Below are 15914 nucleotides of genomic sequence, written 5' to 3' on the forward strand. Positions count from 1 at the left end.
TTTTTTTCTTTTCCTGGGTGGATAATGGGAGTTCTCTTTGTGCTGGTTTGTGCAGAAGGATGCTCTGATTTGTCATCCCCCCGTTTTCCAGGTTCAGCTTTTCAAGGACCTGATCTTATCGTTGTGTTGTGTTCTCTTTGTGGCTTTCTCTGAAAGAAATGACAGTCTCTGAAGTCTCATTGGGCTGGTTTAAGCTGGTGTAGGCAGGATAACGTCCTCTTCAGCACATTTACATCCCAGTCATCACAGAGAGATGGAAAGCAAGGAGTGAGTGTGAGACCTGGTGAGAGCATCCCCTGCAGAGCTACCTGTGCTCTGCCCACACTGAGCCTTCTAAGAAAAAACCGTTGTCCTCTGCTAGTCCTTTTATTAAGAGAGGTTATTAGGAGGGATTTTTATCTTCTCTCCCTGCCACTCTTCACTCTGTACTTGGATTCTTTGCTGCTGTTATTCTCCCCTCTCCAGGGCCCTCCACTTAGATTGCCTTGTAATATCAGTGATAAGTGCTGCAGGAAGAAGACTGAAGAAGAAGAAAGCAGAACAAAGGAGTTTTCTCTTGTCCCTGAGCTGTAGTTTGCCTTTCCCTGAATTACTTTCAGATGTCTGTTTTCCTACAGTTTGCATTACAAAGGAAAACTATGGACGAAAACCAAGGAGAAGCTGATGAGAGTTTTTATTCTTCAGTGTTCCAGGAGATGGTCTTTTGGGAGAGATCATCTCCAGATCAAAACTCTCAAATTTTAGAATGGAACAAGCACCTCTCCCAGTGAATTTTGCCTTTTAATCTCACATCCTTGAGACCTGAAAGGGGAAAAAGCAGTTGGCTTTCCCACAAGGAAGTGTTTACTGAGCTAGATATCTGCAAACGTGCTGGAGCTGTTGAGCCAAAACTTGGGATCAGGTTATGGTGGTTTTATGGCCTGTTGATAAAACGAAGGGTTATTTTTTTTGTCCACAACAGACCTGTTGTGCAGGAAGGGCAGAGGCACAGTTTGCAAACCCACCCCGCCGCAGGTAACACCTTCCTCTGTTACTCTCAGTGCAAACATCCCCAACTCCTGGAGCAGAAGCTTTTGGAGAGGCTCCCTGGGTGCCTGTGCTGTTCTTCGAGCACAATATTGTAGTTTATCAGGGGGACAGCAAAATTCAGGTCACACACAAATGCTTTCCAGGCCACAGGAATGGGGCTCTGCCAGTGTTTTCCTTGGGTGTGGAAACTCCTTCACCCTCTGCTAGGGAACCGTCTTCAAAAGCATTTGCCTTCTGTTCTGACTAGAGCTGAAAAGAGGAGAAGCAAGTTCTTTTCAGGGGGAAGAATTCTTTTCATCCTTGCTTTTCAGTCTCTGGTGCCTTTGGATATTTGGGAGTCGCAGGGCACGGGCCCAGGCTCGGCTGCTTTCCCAGGAGAGCTGCCTTGAGTCCCCTGCTCCCTTGGAGTCTCTGCTGGTCAAAAAGCTTCCACTTAGCCTTTGAAAATAGCCCTGAGCCTGGGGGAAGGAGGATTCCCTCAAGAAAATAAGTGCTGACTAGGAATAGGTGGTGGTAGACAGCAGGCTTGGCTTAGATAAAGGCTTTTACACCACATAAATTCAGGAAACTTCAAGTTTATGCTTTCTCTTACATCTGTAGTGTGCAGGAGGAATGGACTTTGGTGGTGGCTGTTGGACCAAACTGTTGTTTGGTGGGTGGTTGTTACCTGTTGTTTAACAGGCTTCTGTTAAAGAATAAACATCCCCTTTCAGAGACAAACTGTTCTGTGCAATAGGTAAAGAGGTGGTAGTTTAGTCTCCTTTTCAGCTCACTCCAAGTGTTTTGGAAGTCTGTTCTATGAATCTATACTGTAAGTTGGCTTGCCCACCCCCTCCCTTCTCTCCACCACCCCTGGAAAACAAAAAGGTAGAAAAAGCCCACGAGACAGTGCTGTGTGATCAGATATAAAACAAACATAAAGAGTCCTTTCTCTACCATTTCACACTTAAATTGTTGACCTTCCTGCTGCAGATTTTTCAGGTGAAAAGGGTATGAATGGTTGAGAAAGGAATTAGACAGAAGCTTGGATAAATGGTTTATTTAAATGTGCTGACTGAGGTGCATTCTCCAGGTTAAAGCACCTGAACTGTGGGTTTTGGAAGCTGGGTAATACATGGGCAAAATGCTCCATCCTCACTTTATTTGGCATAGTTCTTCCCAAACATTTGCTGTAGGCCATAGTCAGGAGGAGACACTGTGCTCAGCAGAGCTTGAGTTTGGCTGGGTGCAGCAGATTTTATGCTTCTGGACCACAGTAGTTTCTGTTTTCAAACATGCCACCTTGTTTGAGGAATGGATCCTGCTTAAATCATTGCAAAATAATAAGAATCATAGAATTGTTTAGGTTGGAAAAGATTTCTTATATCATCAAGTCCAACCATGAACCTAACTCTGCCAAGTCCACTGCTAAATCATGTCCCTAAGCACACAGCTACATGACTTTTAAACATATCCAGGGATGGTGATTCAGCCACTTCCCTGGACAGCCTGTTCCAGGGCTTGACAACCTTTCCAGGTTGTCAAGATAACAAAAAAATGAAGACATTTTTCCTAATATCCAGACTAAACCTCTCCTGGTGCAACATGAGGCCATTCCATCTTGTCCTGTCATGTGTTCCTGGGGAGAAGTGGTTGGCACCCAGCTCTCTACAGCCTCCTGTCAGGAGCTGTGCAGAGCCAGAAGGTCTCCCCTGAGCCTCCTTTGCTCCAGGCTCAGCACCCCCAGCTCCCTCAGCTGCTCCTCCCCACACTTGGGCTCTAGACCCTTCCCCAGCAGCTCCGTTGCCCTTCTCTGGCCACGCTCCAGCCCCTCCAGGTCCTTCTGGGAGTGAGGGGCCCAAAACTGACCCCAGGATTCGAGGTGCAGCCTCCCCAGTGCCCAGTCCAGGGGGACAATCCCTGCCCTGCTCCTGCTGGCCACACCAGTGCTGATCCAGGCCAGGATGCTGGTGGCCTTCTTGGCCAGTTGGGCACATGCTGGCTCATCCTCAGCCAGCTGCCCACCAGCCCTGCCAGGTCCTTTTCCTCTGGGCACTTCCCAGCCACTCTTCCCAAGCCTGGAGCCTTGCAGAGGGGGTTGGGAGGGAGGGAGGGTAGGGTTTTGGTACTAATAACTGGAATTCTAGACAGCTTGAGGATTACTCAGGTTAAACACATTTAATACACATTTATCTTTGAGGTGAGCCAAGCTGATTCCTTTGGGGTTTTCTATTTATGTTCCTTTTTCCTTCTTGCAGACCAAAAGGGGGTTGTGCTGGGGGCAGCAGTGATGCTACTCTTGATAGCCTCAGTGTCCTCATTTCTCTGCACTCCAGGTCAGGAATACGACCTCTGTATTGCAGATAATTTAGCCAAGCAAGAAGGCTTAATAAACCCATCCCTGAAGAGATGTGGTTTTGTTTTTTCTGAGAGGGTCTTGAGGGTACTTGTACCTTTGAGAATGGGCCTGGTTTGGGGCTTGGTTGAGTACTCACAATGCCAAGACATTTTCTTTTAAAGGTTTAAGAAGTTCTTTTGAAGAATAACAGTCTTTTAACACTGCTCTGTGGAAATGAACCAATTTCATCATCCTTCAGAAAGATGCAGATAAATACTTTCAGTTTCAATTGGTTTATTCATACTCATCCATTTCCTATTATTACTTCACTCCCTTTTATTTCACTTCTAACATGGTTTTGTTGTGTTTTCTCTTTTCCCTTCTTTTCCAGTGGTCTTATTGTTCCAGAGAAAGACAGCAACGAAACGGTCCCAGAGGTGGTTGCTACTTCTGGCTATGCCCTCCTGCACTTCTTCAGTGATGCTGCCTATAATTTAACAGGATTTAACATCACCTACAAGTAAGTGCTGCCACTCCAGAGTGCCCTGGCAGGATGAGCACAAGGAGGTTTCCTTTTTCTCTGTTTTATCTTGAAATAAGCAATTGCCATCGAAGCATGTAATTATGAGTAGATAACTTGGAATTTAGATTTTTATCTGTATTATACCTTGCAACAGCTAATAACTGTGATGTGCTCCACATCAGCTTCAGTTGTAAGCGTGGGCAAATGTTTGCTCAGAAAGGCTTTGGAGTATTTATTTTATGTTATTAGGTTGAGCTGATCACATTCAGTCAAGCAGAACTGATGTATTTTGTGCATGTGGGTGCTTTTAGGCCTTCTGCTTTCTCTGGGATGCTCTTTCTTACTCAGTCCTTGGATTGAATCACTTAATTTGGCTTCTTTATAGTTTGGAGTGGTTGTGTTACATTCTTTGGTTCATATTTTAAATATTATAGGTGGGTGCTATCTCTTTGCTGACATATATTTAGTCTTCATTGATAAGCTTTTAAAAAATAACTCTAGGGCATCCATCCTTTCTGCTTTTAGAAAGGTTTTGGTTTGAGGTAAATTGTCTCAGTGTGGGCATGATGGCAGAGGGTGCTATCTTTTTGTTGACATATATTTAGTCCTCATTGATAAGGTTAACAACTCTAGGGCATCCACCCTTTCTGCTTTTAGAAAGGTTTTGGTTTGAGGTAAATTGTCTCAGTGTGGGCATGCTGGCAGAGATGGAATTTGGTGGGGACTGTGGGCTTTGAATGTTTTTGCTGGCACAGATACAGTTGATGTTTGTGCTGCACTGGGAGGTTTTAATATTGGCTGTAACTCGCAGAAGTTCTGACCTCTTTCAAAAAAAAACTCAGCTGCAAAATCCTTGGTCACAACTGACTTTCTGCAAAAATTGGAGAGCCTTCCTTAAAATGAGGTGCTTGGATTTTGGACACCAGTCTCGGTGCTTTCATCCTTACCAAGCACTTCAATGCACAGCAGATTCTTTGGAGAACGTGGGGCACTGAGCACCCCTCGAAAACTCCCCAGGACAAGGAGGAGCCTTTGCAAAGCTGAAAGGCAGCAGCTGGAGCAGGAGGATTTTGGAGGTCTGGCTGATAACATAAACCATGCCACCATCTACTGCCAGCTGCCTGTACTGCAGCACAGCAGAGACACCCTCTTGGAGAACAACCTGCCTTTTTTTCATGTTCTTTTTAAGAGATTTTAATATTTCTTTAACTCTTGGATTTCCTGATCATTTCAAACAACTTTCCAGCAGTTTCTGCTTTGTTTCTTTGCTGTGCTCTGGTCGTTTGGTTTCCTCCTGAAGTTTTTGCAGAGAGTAAAGGCTGGATTTCTTTGCAGTTTAAATCTTTATAGTTACTACTGGACAGAGAATACTTGACAAATGCTTGTGAAACTGTGGTCGTGGAGCCAATGATTGAGTTATACTGGTTGATAATAGCTGGAGTTATTATCTGTAAGTTATACTGGTTGATACCAGTATTATAACTGGAATTTGGAAGTTCATTTGGCTCTTCATCAATAATGTAGGTGGTTTTGCCTCAGCTACATTGCAGATATTATAAAATCAGAAATAATTCAGAACCAGGCACATCTTTGGCTTGGGATTCATCTCAAGTGTCTTCCTTTGGTAATAGATCCCAGAATAGCAGCTGATGGTGAGTAATTAAAGTATAAATTTCACAGACATCACACAAGCCTTAAGCACTGGTAAGGTTTAACTTACTGCTGGGTGTTTTAAAGCAATTAATCTGCATTACAAATGGCTAAAACTCCTATGGATAAGTTTTCAGAGGAGTTGCAAATGTCGCTCATGAAATGAGAGAAGAAATCTCTACAGGTCCATTGCATCAGGTTCTAGATGAGCAGCTCTTGTTGGGTTGTGTGTCAACAACCTGTTGTATCAACCTCTGGTCAACACCACTGTGGTATGTGTTGAAGAGGCACGGCTGGGGGATCCATCTGAGGACTGACAAAGCTTCTTCCTCTGCTGCCCACAGTTTCAATATGTGTCCCAATAACTGCTCTGGCCGAGGAGAGTGCAAGCTCAATAACAGCAGCAATGCTCTTGAATGTGAATGTGCCAAATACTGGAAGGGAGAAGCCTGTGACATTCCCTACTGCACAGATGATTGTGGGGCACCCGAGAGGGGACACTGCAACTTAAATGATACCAAGGCATGTTCTTGCTCTGCAGGCTGGCAAGGTGAGTCTTCTGATGAGTATGGGGATGACTTTTCTATCTCTGGCTCTTGCAGTTTGGTTGGGAATAGAAGTTCTCCACCATGAGAGTGGTGAGACCCTGGAATGGGTTGCCCAGGGAGGGGGTTGAGGCCCCATCCCTGGGGGTCTTTAAGGCCAGGCTGGAGGAGGCTCTGAGCAGCCTGATCTAGTGGGAGGTGTCCCTGCTCATGGCAGAGGGGTTGGAACTGGGGGATCCTTGTGGTCCCTTCCAGCCCTGACAGATTCTGATCTGTTTTAGCAGAGGACTTTAGAGCCCTAATGGCTCAATGGTTGGACTTGATGATCTTGAAGGTCCCTTCCAACCTAAAGGATTCTATGATTCCATGACTCACACAGAATGGTGGGGTTGGAAGGGTCATCTGGAGATCATCCCATCCCACCCCCTGCTCCAGCAGCTCACCCCCAGCAGGGTGCCCAGGGTCACAGCCAGGAGGGTTTGGGATCTCTCCAGAGCAGGAGACTCCACAGCCTCTCTGGGCAGCTGCTCCAGGCTCCAACACCCTCACCCCAAAGAAGTTTCTCCTCCTGCTCAGGTGGCACCTCCTGGGTTCCAGTTCACTTTGTTGCATCACTGACCCATCTACTCTGCAGCTGATCTTTGGTTCTGAAAATGATTTAGAATTGTAAATACGTGGTTCCAGTTGGGAGATAAATCACAGATTGCTGATGTGGGCAAGGAAATGAGGATCACAACTTTCATCTGGCCACGCACCATCTTTGTCAACTGTGCAAGCAAAATATTGACCTCTAGTTGAAACACAGGCTTTGGGAAAAAAAACCAGCTTAGTTTTTAAACCTTGTTTTCCCTACAACTTTCATCTGGCCATGCACCATCTTTGTCAGCTGTGCAAGCAAAATATTGACCTGTAGCTGAAACACAGGCTTTGGGAAAAAAAAACCCAACAGCTTAGTTTTTAAACCTTGTTTTCCCCAGGTCCTGGCTGTTCAATTCCTGTCCCTGCAAACCAGTCGTTTTGGACCCGGGAGGAATACTCTCTTCCAAAACTTCCCAGAGCATCTCACAAAGCTGTAATCCACGAGGACAAAATGTGGATTGTTGGAGGCTATGTCTTCAATCACTCTGACTCTCAGAAGGTTTTGGCGTGAGTATAAACCTAGAGAATAAAGTCTTAAGTGGAGGAACTTGGATTTGGGAATTATTTTTAGCAAATGCCATCTGACATGCTGTGTTTTGACCTAGGCTCCATCTCCAGGGGAAAACAGTAATAAAAACTTAACACTCAGGTTTGAGAGGTGGGAAAATGCTGCTAAGGGATGCTGATTTTGGCAACGAAAAAGCATCAGGTTCCTGATGTTCAGTGAGGTTTTGATGCATCTGCTTCTGATGGCATTTAACTATTCACATTATATTTCTAGGCTAGCTTCTAAATGGTATCTGGCTTTCTATTCCAAGAGGGAAGTTTTGTTTCAGGGTTGTTAGCCCTTAGATTGTATCTGTGTGACTTCAGAGTGTCTGGCTCCTTAATTAATACATCCAGGGACACCAGGCAGGGAGTGGCCTTTAGGATGGTGACATCTCTGTAATTAGTTGAGGAGATTTAACAGTAACTAAAAAGACCAAATAATTGTGTAGCTCGTGGAAATCCCCTTTTAAAAAAGCATTTCAAGCTTCCTTTTGAGCTGATAGTATTGAGGCAGATCCAGGTGGAAGCTGGACTTTTCCCCAGGGATACCTGCAGATCTCCTCAGAGATTATTTTATCTCATGAGGCTGTAAACCTGATGAGTGGAGTTCATCCTTCTATCTAAAAAGCCACAGGCCATTTTCAGGGCAGAGGGTTTATCTTCTCTCAAGATCACAGGAAAAAATACAGTTGAATGACAAAGACTTCATTAAAAAAATTCTTTTAAATGCTTTTTTTATCAAGTTGTTGGAACTTACCTGAGCTAAAGCATAAAGTTTTTCTGCTCTGGTTGTATTTTGTGGTGTGAGTTGTCATAGCTTAATAAGACAATGGTTAATTAGCTAAATAAATAGCTTAATAAGACAAAGCTCTTGCATTAGCATAGGGAAGAAACTCAGGCTAAAACAAACTAACACATGGGTGTTAAATAACAGAGCAGGCTGGGCTGGATTTTTTAAATCCCTGAGTAGTCTGACTGTGCTTTGTGCATGCTGAAATCTTGGCCTGTAGGACTTTTGGTAAATCATTTCCTACAAACTTGGCAAAGAAAAAGCCATCATTTTCTCAACTCTAATAATCTACTTCTTGGGGAATGAATTCAGGTTTTGTTATACAGGTATGATCTTATTTCTGAGGAGTGGCTTCCACTGAACAACACTGTGAACGCCGTAGAGATGAGATATGGTCATTCATTGGCACTGCATAAGGTAAGTTTGGTGCTGCAGATGGACCTCAGGGCTGACTTCTCCTCCTTCACCCTTGCCCCAGGTCAGTCTTGCTCTGGGAGAAGAATTTCTCCTTCAAAGACCTGTCCACTGACATCCCAGGCTGTGCAGTTGTCCTGCAGGGAACCCCTGGCCTGCTGTCGTAGGAAATCCATAGTGCCTTTGCTTGTGTCTTCCTTCCTTGCCCTTTTCTCAGAGATTTTAAGTCTGGCTGAGGTCAATGAGTCCATCATTTCTCTCAGACTGCCTGTGCTTGCCAGACAATGCCCAAGGGCTACAGTTTGCTGGAGTTCATCTGGTTCCCCAACTGCCTTTTTTTGTAGCCCACAAATATTTTTATGAGCTCCGTTGTCCGAGGCACTAAAGCAGAGCTGGTGAATTGGGGATTTTTGGAGCCTGCTCTCCTCCTGCAGTAGACCCTTGAATCTGTTCTGCCAGCATGTGGATTTGACCATTTTTTGCCTCATTTCTCACCTGCTGGGGGTGCAGGCCACGTGAGAGCAGACTGGCAAAGCCTTAGAAAAGGAAGTGAACTAATCCTTTACTGACCTTTTGGTTTTGGAATGTTAATTAGCTCATCACAGTGCAAGACATTCTAAAGCATGATTATAAACACTTGAAAAACTCCACGCAGCACTGTTCAAAAACAAAACACTTGAAAAACCTTAGAGGAGTGGAAATCCTTACCTGTGAGAGCTCAGTGCACATTCTGCAAATGACTGTTCAAAAGCAGGGTATGATCCAAAAGAGGAATTGCATCCAAAGAAGGGCAACGAAGCTGGGGAAGGGTCTAGAGCCCAAGTGTGGGGAGGAGCAGCTGAGGGAGCTGGGGGTGCTGAGCCTGGAGCAAAGGAGGCTCAGGGGAGACCTTCTGGCTCTGCACAGCTCCTGACAGGAGCCTGGAGCCAGGGGGGGGTCGGGCTCTGCTCCCAAGGGACAAGGGACAGGAGGAAATGGACTCAAGTTGCTCCAGAGGAGGTTGAGGTTGTCCCTGAGGAACAATTTCTTCCCCTTTAGGGTTGTCCAGGCCTGTCCCACACTCCCACCACAGGGCAGTGGTGGAGTCCCCATCCCTGGAGGATTTTCTTGTGCTCTAGACCCTTCCCCAGCAGCTCCGTTGCCCTTCTCTGGCCACGCTCCAGCCCCTCAAGGTCCTTCTTGGAGGGAGTGGCCCAAAACTGACCCCAGGATTCGAGGTGCAGCCTCCCCAGTGCTCAGTCCAGGGGGGACAATCGCTGCCCTGGTCCTGCTGGCCACACTAGTGCTGATCCAGGCCAGGATGCTGGTGGCCTTCTCGGCCACCTGGCCTCACACTAGCTCATCTGCAGTTGGCTGTCAGCCAACACTCTCAGGCCCTTTTCAGCCAGGCACTTTCCAGTCACTCCTCCCCCAACCCTGGAGCTTCAGCCCATCAATCCAGCCTGGCTCACGTCCCTCTGTAGAGCCTCCTATGCTCCAGCAGTTCAACACTCCTGCCTAACCTGGTGTTGTCTGCAAACTCACTGAGGGTGCCTCAATCCCCTCGTCCAGATCATTGATAAAGACATTACAGAGAGTTTTCCCCAGGACTAAGCCCTGGGGTACATGACTTGTGATGGGCCACTACCTGCATTTAACTCCATTCAGCACCACTCCTTGGGCCAGGCCATCCAGCCAACTCTACCCCATGAAGATTACACCCAACAACCCTCAGCTAGTGTGTAGGTACCTTAGTCCTGGTGGCTGTCATCTGAAGGTCAGTCCTGTGTCATGCACCTCTTCCCCTCTGTACCCTGATGTGGGGTGAGATGTGTGTGGTGAAGGTGTCCTGACATTATGGACTTGGGTACAGCCCCCTGCAGTCATTGTTCCTTTCATATCACATATGGTGGAGATCTGTTTCTGCTTGAGGGAGGAGGAAGACTTGGGCTGAGAAAAGATCACAGAGTGGTAGACTGGTTTGGGTTGGAAGGGACCTTTGGAGGTCACCTAGTCCCAGCCCCTGCACTGAGCAGGGACATCCCCTGAATGTCAGGCAAGTACCTTAAAACTAAAGATCATCCATTCCCACATCTTGTCCAACCCCCTGCAGGGAGCAGGGACATCCCCAACTAGAGCAGGTTGCTCAGAGCCCTGGCCAACCTCACCTGGGATGGTGCCAGGGATGGGGCAGCGACCACCTCTCTGGGCAGCCTGGGCCAGGGGCTCACCAACCTCACTGTCAAACATCCCTTCCTTCTCTACTCTACATCTCCCTCGTTGAGTTTCAAACCATCCCCCCTTGTCCTGTCCCAACAGGTCCAGCTAAATAGATTATCCCCAGCTTTTTGATAGGCCCCCTCTATATCCAACCACGATCTAAGCACTTCCCAAATGCCAGAGCTGTTTTGCATGTCTCTCCTTCCAGGATGACATATACATGTACGGTGGGAAGATCGACGCGACGGGGAACGTCAGCAGCCAACTGTGGGTGTTCCACATCCCCACCCAGAGCTGGACCCTGGCCTCCCCCAAGGCCAAGGAGCAGTATGCTGTGGTTGGCCACTCGGCTCACATCGTCACCCTGCAGGACAACAGCACGGTCATGCTGGTCATCTTTGGGCACTGTCCTCTTTATGGGTACATCAGCAACGTCCAGGAGTACAACCTGGGTGAGTGGGACCTTTCCAGCCAGTTGCTTCTCTTTAAACCCTTGGCTTCAGTCGTTTGACTGGTCTGTAGCCATCCAGCAAAGCAAAGAGAGATGTTCTCCTTTCATTTGTGTCTTGGAGAAGTTCATTCTACCTTCAGTGTTTGTGTAGCACAGAGCTGGGTAACTGTGGGACAGTTGGGATTCATGTTCCTCTCTGCAGCTGACAAAGCAAACTCTTCTCAGGTTATTGCTGTGTCCTGTGCATAAAAGGATGGCTGTAAAAGTTCAGAACAAGTTTCCACTTAACCAGGTACCTCATCTCCATTAGTGGTCATTAACCAATGCTTAGGGGAACAGGGAATGAATTTCTGGACTCCCATATCTCTGGTAGGATCTGGTCCCCATCTCCCTGGGAATAGTCCATACTCTGATTTTAGGATCCAGAGAGTTCCAGTATCACCAGCTCAGCAGGTGAGCTGGATTTCTACCTACCTTAGCTGCTGTGAAGTGGCTCTCTGGAGGCATGTCCCTTGCTCCACTCTAGACCAGGCAGAGGACACAGTTAAGCACAGGGGGTTCACATTGTGAATGTGCTGGTCATTGTCAGAAATACTCATAGGATGGTTTTGGTTGGAAGAGACCTTTAAGGTCATGGAGTCCAACTGTTCCCCCAGCCCTGCCAGGTCCCCACTGCCCCGTGTCCCTCACCCCACATCTCCACGGCTTGGAAACCCCTCCAGGGGTGGGGACTCCACCACTGCCCTGTGGTGGGAGTGTGAGACAGGCCTGGACAACCTTTTTGGGGAAGAAATTGTTCCTCAGGTTCAACCTAAACTTCTCCTGGTACAACTTGAGGCCCTTTCTTCTTGTCCTGTGGCTTTTTCCTTGGGAGCAGAGCCCGACCCCCCCCTGGCTCCAGGCTCCTGTCAGGAGCTGTGCAGAGCCAGAAGGTCTCCCCTGAGCCTCCTTTGCTCCAGGCTCAGCACCCCCAGCTCCCTCAGCTGCTCCTCCCCACACTTGGCCTCTAGACCCTTCCCCACCTTTGTTGTGCTTTTTAGGAGAAGCTCCAGTATGGCCTTATCTGTGCTTTTGACCTGTTGTCCTTAATGATCCTGCTCCAGAGCACCCACTGGCACCTGCCCTGGTTCACTGGTGTCCACATGAGGGAACTTTATTCCTCTAGGAGAAAGCTCTAGGAGCAAACCAGGGCATGTGGGGCAGCAGTCTGTTTTTCTGCTGTTGTTTTTCCCACGTGTGATCTTGCAGACTCTTAAATCTCTTTGCTTTTTGTGTGCCTGAGCTTCTCTGGAGTCCAGAAGCCTGTGCAGGGTTTCATTCTGCACTTACTACTGAGAATTGGTGTGTAATTTGACATTTTTGTTTCAGTTGCCATTACATTATGTCTAGAGTGCTTCAAACCAATGTTATTTTAGCCAGGGAGCTCCAGGACTGTTAATCACATATTAGTTTTTAACTGCAGTGTTCTTCACAGTCATACTTAAGTTGGCTTCAGTGCTGTCTGCCTTTATATATATCAAATCAAAATGCTTTTGGGTCCCATTCCAAATCAAACCATGGAGCTGGCGTTTTGAAATTGAAATGTCATTGAAATGCAATATATTATTTTTGTGCTTTTTATCTCTCATTTACTTAGCTTCCCTTTAAAATGGAATAAGAGACTGCAGAGGAGCTCTTTCTGCTCTTATTAAAAACATTTGACACTTCTTCTTGACAACAGACCCCTGCTGGGGAGAAGATTTTTGGATGGGAAGGGATAGAGACGGTGTCTAGATCTGAGGCAGGGGAAACTCAATTTGTTTCACCACCAAATTAGTTGATCAGTTTTTAATGGAGGGGAATTAACCATGTCCTGTTCCTCCCATTTTTCATTTCTCAGCCACCAATACCTGGAACATTTTACAGACAAGTGGAGCTTTGGTGCAAGGAGGGTATGGTCACAGCAGCGTTTATGACCCAAATACCAGATCCATCTATATCCACGGAGGTTACAAAGCCTTCAGTGCCAACAAATACAGGCTGGCAGATGACTTGTACAAATATGAGGTCGATTCCCGGATGTGGTAAGTGGTTCTTCTTCCTCTGTGCCACCCCAGGGTTGCTTGTAGAGGACAAGAAGAGGGGGTGTTGGCCAAGGGTACCGTAGTCCACGGTTCCCTGCATTCAGAGGGGATAATGTGCTCTTGTATCTGTTATTTTCACATCCCTTTATGACTAGAGCATCATATAATCACACATAATCAAGGCTGTGAACGAGCCAAAAAATCCATTTCAATCTATTGTCGTATTAAAGCTGAAAAGAAAAATATTTGATGGGGTTTTCTTGCCAGCAGCACAGACTGTGCATACGAGTGCAGTTACTGCAGTCAGCTGAGTGATAATTCATGCTGCAGTTAAGACCACAGAAGAATTTCTATTATAACCCCATTTTCTTCTGGCTCTGTAACTGCTTGAAACGTTCATTTCTTAAGCTGAAATCTTCAGTGATTTTTTTTTTTCTACCCAAAGGTGAGTTTTATTAAAAAGCTATAGCAAAACTTGACAACTTGGAGCTGGAGAGACAAAATACCTTTGCCTCAGATTCATGCTTAAAGTTGTTTTTAAAGGCTCCTGACAAAAAGAGGAGCTTTATCTTTTGAGTTGCCACATGTAAATTTGAGTCACTGTCTCTCTTTGAGAGTTCCAAATAGCTTCTACTTCTGCAGCAACTGTTTGGGAGGCTGGAGTGATGAGTAAAGTCACTAGTGAGTAATTTCCTAAACGCTTCCTTCCTCCTCCGCTGCACATGCAGCAGTAACCACGCTTCCTTTCTTCATTTCAGCCTCCACCTCAGCCACAGAGCAGGGAAATCTGCCTGAATAGGCAGAAAATTGCCCACATGTGACAATACTCTTTCAAACTGCTGCAGCCCCAGCTTCCTTTGGTGGCTCTTGTTCTGTCAGGCTCGAGAGGACTCTCAGAACAAGGAAGGAGTCACCTTGCAGCCAGGGGTGCAGGAGTGTCTGCTCTTCTTGAGCTACACATTTTTGGTGTCACTGAGTCCCTTTTTTTCCATCCTGCAGTAATTTAGACCCTCTGTCCCTCTTGTGATTTTACATAAGGGTAAAAAAGCAGTCCCCTGATCTATATTTTGGCAACTTTATCCCTGTGTTTCAACTGGCAGCTTCACAGTCTAACGCTGTAGCCTTGGCAGGGACAGAGAAATGCTCAGGGAGTCTGTGTGCTGTGGTACCACTGCTCCTACATCAGACACAGCTCCTTGCTCTGGGTCTAAATATTGCAGAATATTTCATTGTTAAAGTCTGGGCTTCCATTTGGGATGCTGCTGTTCCGTGGTGTCTCCACTGCCTGAGACGCAGACGTGGCTTGGGATTTCCCTGCAGTCCCAAAAGCCCCAAATTCCCAGGGAGACTCTCCAAAGGGTGACTCGTGTTCAGTGCTGTTGATCATCCTGATTCAGAGTGAGATCAGCAAGAAGTTTGATTGATGCTTCCCAGGATTTAGTCTTGGATGAAGTGTTGAGTTTGGAGGGTGTTAAGCTGCGGAGCCGCGTTCTCGACAGCTGAATAAATAGCCTTAAAGTAGGTTTTTTAGTTTTGAGCAACAGGTGGTGCCAAGTTTGAAAGAATTCTTTAGGTTACTATGAAAACAGAGTTACTCTAAAATATTGGAGTCCTCCCAGGTGGTGTCCATAGCAGCAGGTTTAGCTGACTGTGCTCTGAAGAGCAGTTAGTGTGAAAATTTGATAATCCCCGGGGAAGGAATCGATGATTTTAAGATCCATAGCTTTGGAAAGGGGCTTTCATAATAGATTTCTCTTATAAATTGGCAAGCAGATAGGAAGATGAGAGAAGAAAATGGCAGGAGGAATCGAACAGTGGGGAAAGAAAGTTCTTAAAGACCTCATGAGAAAAAGCAGATCAGTCAAATCTCCTCCCGCCTCCAAAACCTCCTTGGACTTGGATTTCTGGGTGGGTTTCTCCTTGCCAGGTACTGCTGGGTTTCATTAACACACAGCCCTTTCTCTTCCTGAAGGACAATTCTCAAAGACAGCCGCTTCTTCCGCTACCTGCACACGGCCGTGATCACCAGTGGGACCATGCTGGTGTTTGGAGGCAACACCCACAACGACACCTCCATGAGCCACGGGGCCAAGTGCTTTTCTTCAGACTTCATGGCCTATGACATTGGTGAGTCCTCAGAGAAATCAGAGCTCCTTTTTGTTTTCCCCAGATATTCCAAGAGAGCTGTTTTTAGAATGACTGATTTCCAGGCTGGGTGTATGATACTAAACACTGCTAAGCATGCTGCAGGAGAAGAGGTAATCAGGAGAGGCTCGTTTAGCTTGCTGCCCATTACCAAGCAAATGAGCTGGTGCAGTGATTTCTAGGCAAATGGAGCAGCAGTTATTTGGTCAACAGTTTATACACAACCTTAGGCCTTCAGAATTATTTCTTACACAGAAAGCATGTTGTTCTGCCAGCTCGGCCATAAAGCTGTCCTGTTCTGCAGGGAGCCAGACCTACCCTGGGCTGCCCCCCCAGCAGCGTGGGCACAGGGCAGGGAGGGGACCCTGCCCCTCTGCCAGCTCTGGGAGACCCCCCTGCAGTGCTGGGGCAGCTCTGGAGTCCTCAGCACAGCAGAGCCAGGGACCTGCTGGAGCGGGGCCAGAGGAGCCCCAGCAATGCCCCGAGGGGGGAACCCCTCTGCTGGGAGCCCAGCAGGAGAGAGTTGGGCTGGGGCAGCCCCAGAGGAGAAGGCTCCAGCTTGGGAGACCTGCTGGGGGCTGCCAGGGGCCTGCCAGAAAG

General features: G+C 46.9%; 1 protein-coding gene across 1 annotated transcript in view; it reads left to right on the forward strand.

Annotated features, from left to right (window-relative positions):
- Positions 1-3737: 3737 nt before the first annotated feature.
- The window catches only part of ATRN (attractin), a gene marked incomplete at both ends in the record, with an annotated part of 26007 nt that continues 13830 nt past the window's right edge, over positions 3738-15914 (forward strand). Inside the window, 7 exons of the mRNA XM_008945578.1 lie at positions 3738-3866; positions 5864-6069; positions 7042-7210; positions 8369-8459; positions 10864-11107; positions 12986-13169; positions 15142-15296. Of these exons, the coding sequence (XP_008943826.1) occupies positions 3738-3866; positions 5864-6069; positions 7042-7210; positions 8369-8459; positions 10864-11107; positions 12986-13169; positions 15142-15296 (1178 nt within the window). The remainder of the gene's footprint in view (positions 3867-5863; positions 6070-7041; positions 7211-8368; positions 8460-10863; positions 11108-12985; positions 13170-15141; positions 15297-15914) is intronic.

The sequence above is a fragment of the Merops nubicus genome, unplaced genomic scaffold (assembly GCF_000691845.1).
Source record: "Merops nubicus isolate BGI_N331 unplaced genomic scaffold, ASM69184v1 scaffold7428, whole genome shotgun sequence".
Lineage (NCBI taxonomy): Eukaryota > Metazoa > Chordata > Aves > Coraciiformes > Meropidae > Merops > Merops nubicus.